The 13,946-nt window shown below is 38.6% G+C and overlaps 1 protein-coding gene across 1 annotated transcript in view; it reads right to left on the reverse strand.

Moving 5' to 3' along the window:
- Positions 1-2,797: 2,797 nt before the first annotated feature.
- Positions 2,798-13,946, reverse strand: part of LOC121726807 (probable multidrug resistance-associated protein lethal(2)03659) — a 64,000-nt gene continuing 52,851 nt past the window's right edge. The window contains exons 18-30 of the mRNA XM_042114338.1: positions 13,718-13,868; positions 12,299-12,372; positions 11,954-12,122; positions 9,871-9,997; positions 9,599-9,749; positions 7,344-7,580; positions 6,833-6,942; positions 5,653-5,767; positions 4,185-4,854; positions 3,990-4,083; positions 3,656-3,729; positions 3,304-3,394; positions 2,798-2,957 (exon numbers count right to left, since the gene is read on the reverse strand). Coding sequence (XP_041970272.1) covers positions 2,919-2,957; positions 3,304-3,394; positions 3,656-3,729; positions 3,990-4,083; positions 4,185-4,854; positions 5,653-5,767; positions 6,833-6,942; positions 7,344-7,580; positions 9,599-9,749; positions 9,871-9,997; positions 11,954-12,122; positions 12,299-12,372; positions 13,718-13,868 — 2,102 coding nt within the window. The 3' untranslated portion in view covers positions 2,798-2,918. The remainder of the gene's footprint in view (positions 2,958-3,303; positions 3,395-3,655; positions 3,730-3,989; positions 4,084-4,184; positions 4,855-5,652; positions 5,768-6,832; positions 6,943-7,343; positions 7,581-9,598; positions 9,750-9,870; positions 9,998-11,953; positions 12,123-12,298; positions 12,373-13,717; positions 13,869-13,946) is intronic.

Below are 13,946 nucleotides of genomic sequence, written 5' to 3' on the forward strand. Positions count from 1 at the left end.
CTACTTGTCTTTCGTTCGCGCAGGAATTTGGCTATCTCGCTTCTACAGGCATTAGACAGCGTGTGTATAAAAGAGACAAGTAGTGCCAGGTTAGGGCTCTCACATATTAATCTGCGGCAAAACACATAATAAAAACGACATTGCGATGCGTTGCGAATTCGCCGTCATATGCCGAAGCCCTAAATGCCGAAATTCTACGTATTCAGTGAAATTACACAATTTTATAATAAAATTGAATATAATAGACAAAAGTAGAATTTAAAATTAGCACCACGGCTGAGGTTACATTGCTCATTGAGATAGTTTTTAAACATGTTTTTAAGATAGCATAGTGTTGTCAATCGATATAGTACCATTGGATTGGTGAAATAATTGACGCTAAAATCGACATACACTTTTATATAAGCTTTTGTATAAATTCATGGCACTACTAGGTCTTTACTTTTATCCTAATTAATATTTATCTACTTACTACTAAATTTTAAAATTGGTTGTGGTAACTACATAACGCATTCATAATTTGAACTAAAAAATAATAAATTATCATTTTATGAGAAATTAAAAAGTAAGTACAATAACAGTAAGTAGCAAAAATAAATCCGTAATAAAATTTAACTAATGCCTAACTTATTTAACTTCAATAAAGATAAAACAAAAAAAGTGCTAATGAAATAATACTGTCGTTTATTACAGGAAGATATGTAGTTAAAATTAGTTTTTAGTAACGGTGTAAAGGAAACTTTTTTAATCATTTATAAGGCACGAAGATTTTAGTGGTTTTATGGAAATACAGAAAAAGGTTTTTAATTATTATAGCACCAAGTACATTTTAAATATTTTAGCACTGATTTATAATCAAGTTGTTCAGTCTAATGGACTATTATTTTATTTTATTTGGAAAACAAACAGTGATACAATACTAAGTTACATATTATTGAGTAGGTAGTACACCATTTATATGTTTTCACCATAAAGTTAATATACCTAGCGGAATAGAGCAACAATCTTGAGCTGTCAAACGAAACCGAAATTGGTTTCATTTGTGTGTAAAAATATGTATACGTATACACTTACACAAGCATGATTGAACATGAATTCTATGAGATAAATTGTCATCGTGCGGCACGTGCCGACTGGACGTCAAAAAAAGAGTGCTGCTGTCATGTATCACACGTCTCTTTTTACCACGCAGTGTTACTGATAGTGACATCTCTCTTGCTCAGGTTGAGTTATTTAAAAAGAGATTAGAGTTTGCATATGTAACAAAAATGTTATAAATTATAATACTTGTGTGGCAGTATTAGTATATTGTTTAATATCAACAATGAAGCCCATATTAAGCTTTTAATGGTAAGACAAATTAAATGTATGTAGCCATTACAAATGAATAGATACACAAATTAATGAAATACTTAGTGATGTTAAAGATGCAATTGAGATCAAGTATTTTAATCTAGTAATGCTTCTAGCTTGCGCTCATACAATGTGTTATTAATTTATTTTTATACATCCACAGTGGCAAGACCTAAATTTGATGTGGGCAAGATACATCTTGCGAGGCCCCCTAAAATTTATTTTGCGAGGCCCCCTGATGATGACGCAAGAGGACAGATTTATTAAGAGGAAGAATTGTTTCATACTCAAACTTTTTTTATGAATGAATATTTTTGTATTAAAACTCGTAAATCCTTAAAAAGAAACTTCGTGGCCCTTTACGCCGCCTCTGTACACCTACTTGTATTTACACTACAATTCACAACTCAACTACACCTTCAAACTTAGCAATTTTTAATAGGATTCTTTGTATATAACTAAATAAGAAAGCTATGGGGTTTTCCGTTCCAAAGACGCTATAAAGCTCTAGACTCTAGAGTCTAGGGCAATCTGGCCTCGAATTAATAGTACTATACAATTTTGTCATACTGTTACAAATTCCATACTCTGTAATAAATAAATGTGTAAGAATCGTACCTTGGATCTTCTTTATATTCGAAACTACTTAATAAGTATAAAATGCAATCGCTATAAAAAGCAGCACTAACCTCTTTGAGGTAATTCGATTAACTAGACATAAAATTAATGTACCCATGCCACAGTATCACATTGCATAACGTAATATTTATCTATTTAGTTGCCTTTTCAATTAACGGCCATTCCCAATATTCAATCTATCTCTGGTTTGACATACGACCAATCGCAGCTAACATTGAATTGACATAAAATATAGTTTATTATTTTTATTTGTTTATTTATTTATTAAAAGTACAAAATAAATTAACAAATATTGATGGTACAACATAAGCTTATAGAAACTTTACCGTGTACCATTAGCCGTCATCATTTCATAATACAAAGGAATACACAATTTAGTATACTCGTACAGCGCACTACACCTATATTTAATCATAAACACTCGAGTAGTTAAGGATAAACAATTTTTGCATTGGCACTACGGTTACCTACAGGAGCTCCGATTGGCACGCGGCATGCCTCGCCCGCGCCTTGTTTACTTATTCTCAACAACAAATTGCATCGTGCAGGAAACTGTCTAATGTGAGCTATTCCTATCTCTAGTATGGCAAAACCAGAGATAGATCAAATATTGGGAACGGCCGTTAGTTGGCAGAACTACAAAAATTGACAAAGTGTATTTTGTTTTCAGCCATTTTTAACATTGCAATCACAGACATAGATCATGATCTATGTCTGTGACTGCAATAAATATTAACAATATGAATTAAAAACTTACAAAATGTTTAACAGTAAAATAAACAGAATTCAAAATCGGTTTTTAAAATTGTTCCGATAGTGGCAGCTCTTTTAAGTACCGTTTATTTCTTACCTACTCGATGGTAAATATTTAAGTACTTCTTCAAGTATTTGTATTATAATAATTGATCCTTGTCTCGTTATGATATTTAGGAAGTTTTCTTCGATTCTTGGAATCTCCTGTAACTCTGTGAAAAAAATGGCCATCATAATCTATATATATAAAACTCAAAGGTGAATGACTGATTGACATAGTGATCTATCAACGCACAGCCCAAACCACTGGACGGATCGGGCTGAAATCTGGCATGCAGGTAGATGTTATGACGTAGGCATCCGCTAAGAAAGGATTTTGATAAATTCCAACCCCAAGGGGTTCAAATAGGGGATGAAAGTTTGTATATAATAATACTTCTTAACGCGAGCGAAGCCGCGGGCAAAAGCTCGTATTATTATATTTTTAACAAATTATTATTAGCAGAAATAGTGTATGTCATAGGATCAATCTATACAAATAAAAAAATATTATCTCACCTCTTCGGCCATTTTGTAAAGCACGGCCGCAGTCTCGGGGCCGGTCTGCTCCACAAGTGACTTGAATATGCTCTCATTTTCAGAATCTAACCTGTAATATTTCAATAAGTATATTCGTAAATGTGTTTTTAACCGAAGCGCGTATAGTACAGTACTTACGATTTAAGGACTTATACAAGCTATGGAACTGTTTTAACAGTACGCACACGGCACAATGCACAGTTTGTGTAGAGCAATTTTACATCCGAATTTCTTTGACTAAGTATAAGTTGTATTACAGACGAACAATTTTGTATATAAGTATTTTATTATGTATTCCTTAAAACTAGGCTGTTCGCCTAGTATGACTTACCTGGAATATTCTTGGAATTGCGGCATCTGCTCTAAGCTGTCGTACGTGGAATTCTCCGGGATCGCTAGCGGCGCCTAAAATATTGAAATTAACATTATATTATTCCGAATAATCGAACGGTCTGCTCCTCCACACAAAGTCAAAACCCCAATTACGCACGTTATATATTTTTTATTTTTATTTTACCATTATTTAAACACCTTACTTTTAGGCCGAATATACCAAAGCGTCTAACCAAGGCGCTTCGGTATATTCTTATGACTTATAGAGAACACAACGGAGGTGCTGCGATCTGGTATTACCTGTTTGCCGTAGTTGAATAAAAAAGGGTTACCTGGCTCCTGGATAGCTGCGTCCTTTTGGGTAGTTCACTCTTATGTTTAATCTGCAGAAGCTCATACGGATGCCCGGTTTCTACCACACGCCCCCTAAGGAAAAAACTTCATGCATTAGGTGCTCAAAATTTTTTGTGATTACTGATTTCATTAGACAGATAATAATATACATTAAATTGACATAAAAATCTCACTTGTCCATGACGATGACTCTGTCGTAGTCCATGACGGTGTGCAGGCGGTGCGCGATGGTAAGCACGGTGGACGCGGCGAACTTGGTGCGTATCGACGCCTGGATCGCCTTGTCCGTCTCGCCGTCCACGTTGGCCGTGGCCTCGTCCAGCACGAGCACGCGCGGGCGGGCCAGCACGGCGCGCGCCAGACACAGCAGCTGGCGCTGGCCGGAGGACAGGTTGCCGCCGCCGTCGCCCACGCGCCAGCTCAGTCCCTCGGCGGCGCCCGCGAGGGCCCCGAGCCCCACCTCCCGCAGCGCGGCGTGCAGCTCGGCGTCGGTGCGCGCCCCCGTCGGGTCGAGGTTGTCGCGCAGCGTGCCGGCGAACAGCGCGGGCCGCTGCGGCAGCGCGCACAGCCGCCGCCGCCACGCGCGCAGCCCCGCCGAGCGCGCGCGCACGCCGTCCACGGCCACGCCCCCGTGCGTGCGCGCCAGCCCGAACAGCGCGGCGATGAGCGAGCTCTTGCCGGCGCCCGTGCGCCCCACCACGCACACCTTCTCGCCCGCGCGCACCCTGAAGTGTACGCCGCGGATGGCGTACGCCGGCTCCTCCACCGCGCCCTTCTCCGAAGCTACGTCCTTGCGAGGTGGCTTCTCGTATTCCAGCGATACATCCTCGAAAACTATTTCACCTGGGGTTGTAATAAATACAAATAAAAGTTAAAATACGTAACAATCTGCAGAATTAAATAATAATGTATTGTCCCGTGACCAAAACGTAAACTAACGCGGCTATCTTGTAATAATAATGTCACTTGTATGATTGTAAAGTAGCTACGCCTCCTTGTCAATGTCATCTAAGTTTCGTTTTGTATATAAGAACTAACGTTGGTGTCATAATATTGAGTAATAGCTGTTTTGCATTTATTTATTTATTTACTAGCGGACCGCCCCGGCTTCGCACGGGTGGTTTTGATAAGAATTAATGCCATGAGTAAAATAAAGGCATTTAAATGTAGTCCAAAAACATTTCAAGATTTTTTAATAAAAAAAATGGTTATTGTGCCTCACTCAGCATAGATAGGTATAGTGTGTCGCGGACTTTTTTGTAGATATTTAAAAAATCTACAATTACTTAGAACATTTTATGGTTCTATCTTTTATAGTTTAGGCAGCGTACGCGAAAAAAGTAACATTTCTGGTTGATTTTTTACACCTTGCGTCCGAAAATCCCAAATATCTTACGGAACCCTATTTTTTTCCAAAATAAAATTTAGCCTATGTTCAGCAGAATTAATGTAGGATTCCAATGGTAAAAGAATTTTTTTTAAATCGGTCCAGTAGTTTCGGAGCCTATACAAGACAAACAAACAATCAAATCTTTCCTCTTTATAATAGTAGTGTAGATTTGGTCTGCCAACAGTCTACATCTTATAAAAACTTTACGGCAGTAAATTATATTTCACAGAAAAAGAAAAAAGCGTCTTTACCCTTTTCTGGCCATTTATCGAAGTCTAAGTTAGGATGCTCGGCTTTAAGCGCTGTCATGTCAGGCTCGGTGGGCTGCTCGGACGGCAAGTTTGAGTACTCCAGTATCCTTTCCACCTGTTACCACCAAAAGTATAATTATGTAGTAATACATATTTAAAATACAATTAATACACATTACGCACGAAACTATATTTGTATTTTATTTTTTATCGAGCCATACCACAGAATATATATTAGTAGCACCAACAAAATTCCCACTCGTGAAACCCGTTTAAAACTATAACAACTCATGCTACGATACTATAAAGTTCAAATTACGACCGCGCAGTGCTAGGTGCCTACATTTATATTTGCCTACATGTGCGCTCTCTTTCTATCGCGTAAGAGGTATCCTTTCTGACGAAATCAAGATTTTAGAAAAGAACCTTTTAGAAAATAAAATAATCTTCTTTTAATTACTATAGCTACTAATAGCAAACTTTTTTATAGTAATAATCAAATTTTAGTAACCTTATGTATATTTTATAATAGTTTTTTGTTCGATTATAGTGTAGGAGCTGGTCAGATTTTTTTTACAACTTAAACATAGTAACTTATGTTTCTTTATGTGTAGTATGCGGTTTGTTTCTAAGAAATTGGTTTATTTGCTATGTTTGTGTATTTTTTTTATCTTTTTTTGTATTTCAAAGTCTTAAATTACTTTATTGAAATATTTCTTTGACTTTTTTCAATTGTTCATTTATCAGATTAATAATGATTCTGTCACAGCGGTTAAATCAGTACGTAGATATATGCGACGAAAAAATCTTGCGCGCGCGTCACCGCTCGCTTGTGAGTCCCTTGTGAATTGCCCCTTTAAAGGGCTACTTACAGTTTGATACCTAAACGCGCGAGTGGGACAGGCCTGGCCATACACGTCCTATGAATATCCGCGAGGACACTCCAAGACTAAGCGTGTTACGTGACGTAAGCACCGCCACCGCGGCGGCGCTGCATACTCATCCTTGTATGGGCCCTTTTCACACGGCGCCGCCGCGGCGGTGTCATGGCATCGAAAAACGCTGCCGCTGCGGCGCCGTGTGTAAACACGCTAAAATGTATTAATGACTTGCAGAGACTAAATACAAATAATATAATAAATGATTGTAAACAGTAAACATAACAATGTATATCACTTACAGAGGTCATCTGGTTCTCGACTTCAGCGGTCTGCCGCATGCCGAACTGGCACATGCCAACCAGCCCTATCACCTGCGTGATCGCCAGACCTACGTTACCGCCCAGCGCGTCTGTAATACACAACAAATAATATAGGAACTTATATACAGTGATATCGGTAGCGCCAATATAACATTTTTGTTTCGAGGTGTTTGTTACTACACTTCTCTGAAACGACTGAACCCATTGTATTGAAATGTTTGTATGTACTTGTTCTGCGGGTCTGAGAATTCATCAACGCCTTTTTGTAAAGCTCGAATTACGTTGTAACATATTATATCAAACCAGTATCTGAGATTGACGTGACATAAACAACGTCATTTACTATAACAGTGGGTTCGAGCATACTCCTGCCACATATACGGCAAAACGTGGTCTACCGTATCAGCTAGTCGATCAATGAAATATAAAAACTTGTTCAAAAAATTAGCCTATAAAATTTATACTATAATAAATTTAAAAATGTTTATACCTTCGCCAACAAACAGGAAGAAACTAAAAGTGACAGCGGCGAGGTAGGCGCAGCAGACCATGTCCATCCACAGGCCGAATGCGCGGTTAGTTGTGAGGACGAGCGTCCACGACGACGAGTGTAAGTCCTGCAGCTTGTCGAACTCGCAAGCTAGCGTGCGTTGACGCTCGCCTGAGGAGCGGATTGTCGGCAGACCGGATACCGTGGCGGTCGCGTGGTTTAGTCCCTGACTCTTGGCTGGAATAAAGAATTTGAGGATAAATGGAAACATCATGTAATGAGTGTGTGTATAATATATAGATTTAGAGATTTAGATATAGATTATAGAAGTAGTGTTCCATCTACACTATTTATGTGAAAGCTGCAAAGTTTATAGAGGTTGAGTTTTTTTTTAGATGAATATTTAAGATATTGTCATTTCGACCCAAGTTTAAAACATATCCAACCAAATATCAAAGCAACTAATAAGACAGAAGTTCATGTAATTTTTCCCTGTTAGAAAAACCATTTGATATAAAATGAAAATTAACTACTATAATTCATAAAATAGCTAGTTTATTCATATTCGGCATTTCTTGTTTATTTATGTGACAGATCGTGATTACTTCTTAAAGCGGAAGAGTTTGTTAGTTTATTTGTTTGAACGCGCTAATCTCAGGAACTACTGGTCCGATTTGAAAAATTCTTTCAGTCTTAGATAGTCCATTTATCGAGGAAGGCTATAGGCTATATTTTATCACGGTAAGACAAATAGGAGCGAAGAAATAGAGGAAATTGTGGAAAAAACGGGGGGAAATTATTTGAAAGGGCTTATTTGAACGCGCTAATCTCAGGAACTACTGGTCCGATTTGTAAAATTCTTTCAATGTTAGATAGCCCACTTATTGGCAAATAGCCTATATTTTTTTACGCTGTGACTAACAGAAACGAAGAAATAGAGGAAAGTGTGGAAAAAACGGGGGAAATTATTTGAAAGGGCTTATTTGAACGCGCTAATCTCAGGAACTACTGGTCCAATTTGAAAAATTCTTTTCAGTGTTAGATAGCCCATTTATCGAGGAAGGCTAAAGGTTATATTTTATTACGCTAAGACTAATAAGAGCGAAGAAATAGAGGAAAGTGTGGAAAAAACGGGGGAAATTATTTGAAAGGGCTTATCACACGAACTACTGGAGCAATGTTTCTGTTATTTGGCACAGATAAGAAGTAAACCACGTAAATGATCATAGGCTATTTTTTTGTGGACCAACTTGTCTGTGAGATATCCAATTTACGCGGGCGAAGCCGCGCGGGAATTAGACGCTATATTTCGCGTGGTCACGACATCATGCGTAAACGGCTGGACCCATTTTGCTGAAATTTGGTATAAAGATACTTTGAGTCCTGAAAAAGAACATAGAATACATTTTGTCCCGGAAAAATGTACGGTTACTGCATAATATACTCATATGATTTGCGGGTAAACTATTCAATCTATTTTGATGGAATTTGTTATGGAGATACTTTGAGTCTCGGGAAAGGACAATTAATACTAATTTTGTCCCAGAAAATGTACGGTTCCCGCACAATAAACTTTTATGATTATCGCCGAAACCAGGGCTTCCCAAACGTATTTGTACTGTGACGCCCTTGGGACTTTGCCATTTCTTTACGACGCCCCTCAACCCGGGCTGTGTTGAGGGGCGTCGTAAAGAGGGCCGGGCCAAGAATACTTTCTAATTTAAGAACTAGCCTACCCAACATAGGTTATCATAAAACACTATTTGGACATTTAGATTTTTATTAGAAAATAATGACCAAATCAAAACACAAGCATAAGCCAGCAAGGCTGGCTAAAGTGAAGGATGCGTTTGCTTTTCTGAGCATAGCTTCTGAAACCGGGGATATAGACTGCCCGGGATGTATGAAAGACATAATGGGCGAGGCGTTTACTCGATTTGGTAGTGTTGACATGCGACGCCCTTGAGACAATGTTGCGACGCCCCTAGGCGTCGCGACGCACAGTTAGGGAAGCCCTGGCCTAAACTATTTAATGTATTTTGATAAAATTTGGCATGGAGATTGGAGATACTAATTTGAATCTGGAACAAGGAATATTTTTGTCGTGGAAAAATGTGCGGTTCCCACACAATATACTTTTCTTATTTTGCGAGTAAACGATTCAATCGATGTACGGGAATAACTATAAACTAAAGTCAACGCGGACGAAGTCGCGGGCAACAGCTAGTTGTATAATATAAACAAAATGTTCTAACCTATAGCTTCTATCCGTTTGAGTTCGCGGCTGGTGGTGATGTAGAAGTCCCTTAGGAGATAAAGCAGGAAGGCGATAGCACCAGTAGGCAGCATCAGCCACCAGTTCACCAAACACACTACCACTAAAATCGCGACCACTTCTAGGAAGAACTGTAAAAAAGGAAGAAAATCATGACGTATCCGTCAGCTGAAGTAAAAATCGTAGCGCTTTCACAAGTATCCGAAAACTGAAAAGACAATTCACAACGGTTATGAAGAATACAAAACTTACCCCAAGACAGTCAACGAGCGCGACGGGTAGCAGCGAGTCCACCTGTCCCATGTCCTTGGAGAACCGGTTGAGGATGCGGCCCGACGGGTTGTGGTGGAAGAACCACATCGGCGCGTTCGTCACGCCCCTGCAACACCACAGATGGCGTTATCGTGCGCACGTACGTGTCCGCGTGTGCGAGTGTATGCGTATGCATATACGTGTATCTAGCGCTACGAATAATAAAAACTTAGGAAAAGTAACTCCGTCAAAAAATATGCTCCACAATACTTGTCAAAAAAGTGTACCTTAGACTACACATTTCAATACATTTGCAAATTGCAATATTTAGGTTATCTTGAGCGGTACTAGGCTGACGTTACATGACAGATCAAAAGGAACCAAATTTAAAACGGTAATAAACACACCGGCAAAATTAGAGGAACATAACAAAATTTTCAATTTTTTGAAAATTGTTCACTGTTTTTTATAAATTTATTTATTTAATTACTAATTGATTATTAAAAAATAAATTTTATATAAATTTAGGGCATAAAAACGTGAAAAATAGAAAAAAATCGGCAAAAATCAAAATTTAAGAAAATCTTTGAAATTTCAGTAGTAAGTTTTTAAGTTAAATTCTCCATTTTTATTAAAGAAATCTCATGTTAAAAGCGTGTAATGCCTTCTATGGATCTCAAGAGGGCCTGGATACGCCATTCCATGCTTGCATTTTGATTGTCAATCATTTCCAGTGGGATATTCTCCTACTCCTCCAGTAGCGCCAACTCGAGCTCCTGGACACATTTTGGAGCTGGAGTTTTAACTCGTACCGTTCACCCATTGATGTGCCACACGTCTTCAATCGGATCTACATCCGTAGACCACGCTGGCCTCTCCACCTGGGCTACGCCAGCATCGTTTAGGTAACAATGCCCGATTTTCTTACTCTATGGACGCACATAAAATTGAAATTACTACCTAAAACTGTGTAAAAGGCACACCATGCAGTTCCAGGATGTCCGTTCTATAGCCCTGTACTGTCAAAGTACCATCATCTATAATCATCAGCTCCATGCGGACTCCAAATCATATGCAACTCCAAACCATTACGAAGTTTCCGGTAAGTTTGATGGCCTGTAGCTTTCCTTATGATTTATCCACATTCTTTATCGCCTGTCAATACAATGTACACAGAATTTGCTCCCATCACTGTACAGCACAAGATTTCACTCACTTGTCTAATTTTGATGTTCACGCGCAAATCTTAGCCTGGCTCTTCGGTGTCCTGTCTCAAGTTTTGGTGCCCTTGCTGGCACTTTTGAGTTTAATTTAACTTTTTTGAGTCTTCTTCTTACTGTACAATCACTTACACGTTCATCTTGGACCTGTTCCGAAAGGTTTCGTGTCTGCATAGCAGTTTGAGGTCGATTTCTTAAGTTTTGTTTCCTTACAAAATGGTCATCCTGAACCATTGTCACCCGATATCTGCCTTGTTCTCGTCTCCGAACGTAAGATCCAGTCTCTCTGAAGCGTTGAAAGTTACGATGTACCACAGAAGCTGACACACCTAAGGCCTGACTGACCGAACGGTAGGTGTGACCTTTCTCTATCGTGGTTACAGCTCTAGCTGTCGCAGATGCTGGGAAATCACTAATTTTGTATCTAAGCAATGTGTTCTTCCAAAAACCAAACAATCAAATGAGCTGAGCATACCTTGCACCCCGCTAAAACGCCATTCTTATCAGGAACACTTACAACGTCAATAATCGAAAAACACTTATTAGGGCATAATTGCTATAAAAACCTGTCAACTTGCCAGTTTTGTTCAATATTTTATTTCTTAAATTAGCTTAGAAACTATAAAAAATAATTTCACTCAGCCCGACCCACTTGAGTTCAAGTGGTAGCCCTTTTTACCTATGTTCCTCTAATTTTGCCAGTGTGTGTAGTATGGGAGTTACGATTCCTTAGTTTTTATTATTCGTAGTGTAAGTGCGCAAACAAATTGTTGTCACGTGAAGAACACGCACACGCCGATCAGCGCCGCGTACACGTACACGCACGCCGACCGCGACAGACCGAACTGTGTGTGTGGGCGCACCTGAACATGTTGTCGTGCAGCGCGACGGAGGCGCGGATGCAGGTGTTGTAGAACACCAGCAGCTTGTTCCACGTGAAGAACACGCACACGCCGATCAGCGCCGCGTACACGTACACGCACGCCGACCGCGACAGACCGAACCTGTTCACTGGCAGATCTTCGTACACCACTGACAGAAAAAGAAATTAGTAATAATTGAATTAGATACTACAGTCTGAACTAGATACAACGTTTCAATATTTCATAATAAAAAAAACTAAGTACAAAATTCAGAACACACTTATAAATTTCACTTCAAGTTTTAAACATTATTTTCTTGCGGATGAACTGGATAAAAATAAATACCTGGTTCTGTCGTGTTTGTTTCTACTGTTGTAGAATTTTGAACTGCAGCGCTGTACGATTCTTCTATGTTAACCCTAGAATAATAAAGACACGTAAGTACTCGGAAATTAATTAAATGCGCATGCAAATCTTCGCTAATTGTCGTAATCACGAAAACACCCGAATCTATGAAACGTAAGAGCCCTAAACAATGCACTTGCATTTTGCACCTTGTTCCAAGGAAATAGAAGTAAATATCAAATAGCCGGTGGCTGCACGCTGTTGCTGGTCCGTCAATAAGTGCTAACTCACCGGGAAGCCATCGCGGCGTTACCAGGTAACGTCCAAGCAACGTCAGGCGCCTCTACGTCGCTGCAAAGCGCTGCTTTTCTTAAAGATAAGACTGCAATATTAAAAACCTATTTCGATAGAGTTTTGTCTCCGGTAACTTCTATTTTTAATAAAGTACACCAGATAGTGCGGGCGCAAAATAAAAAGTAATCCAAACGACCGTTTAATACCTATTTTGCTTCAATACATTTGCCTAAGGATTTCTGCGTCAATTCGATTCAAACAAACATACTGCTTCCCTACTTGTTACTATTAGTGTAGACTTTAGTAGATTAAGACCCAGTTTCATCAAACAATGCTAAATAAATAATGGCTTGTTAAATCAGTTAACGGCCTGTTAGAGCTATCGAGCGTTCCACCATGCCCTAATGTCATGTTAAATCACCTAACACGGTGTTAAATTTAATTCCTGCTATGGAGGTCCATTAAATATTTAACAGGCTGTTATATGAGTCAAAATAACAACTTTCAAAGACAATAATATGCAATATCAATAAAAGAATCTGTTTTGACTTTTGAGTCTTTCCGCCATGTTTCCGCTACGTCCTTATTATTAATTATTTTCATAGTTATGAATAATTACTTATTTTCACTTTGTCAAAAATTCAGCCTTCGTATTTTCCTTGACATTGCAAATATACTAATTTGTACAAAAATTACCAAACCGTAATAAGTAAATAAAAGTTTGTATTATGATTCATGTTTTCAGCTTTGACAGATAATAATTATAACCCGGTAAATTAAGAAGAACTATTATAGCGTAACAAATGTATGCGATCGGTGATATTTTAATTTGGTCGCATTATCTACTATTATACTACTATGGAAGAAAGTGACACATTGCAGCAAACATGTCGTATTAATCTTGTACATTGCAATTCCATCGCCTTGTAACAAGAATGAACGAATTGATAGTTGTTCACTCGTTGTTCACTTAACATTGCATTTACTAATCCGCTGTTAAATTTTTACTGTGGGACATAAGTATTTTAACAGTCTGTTTAATTCTCCAAGGTCCGTTAAGTAATGCCTTGTTAGGATTTAACAAACAGAGGTTGGTGAAATTGGGTCTAAATGCAATAAACTCACCAATCTTTAAGCCAAAGATCGCTGGAAGAGTAGAAGACTTGAGCAGCAATGAATAGTGTGAACAGGAGTAGCATGGACAACGTGCCTCCGCCGCTTTTGATGTAGTTTAAATACACTCTGCTGTCTACTGACCCCTTGCCCTGGGACTCACCTGGAACAAAAACAGGCGTTTATTCTTACATGCTTCATTAGTACAAATAATGTCTATTTTACTTTAGTATTTTTAAAA

The sequence above is a fragment of the Aricia agestis genome, chromosome 5 (assembly GCF_905147365.1).
Source record: "Aricia agestis chromosome 5, ilAriAges1.1, whole genome shotgun sequence".
NCBI classification, from domain to species: Eukaryota; Metazoa; Arthropoda; class Insecta; order Lepidoptera; family Lycaenidae; genus Aricia; species Aricia agestis.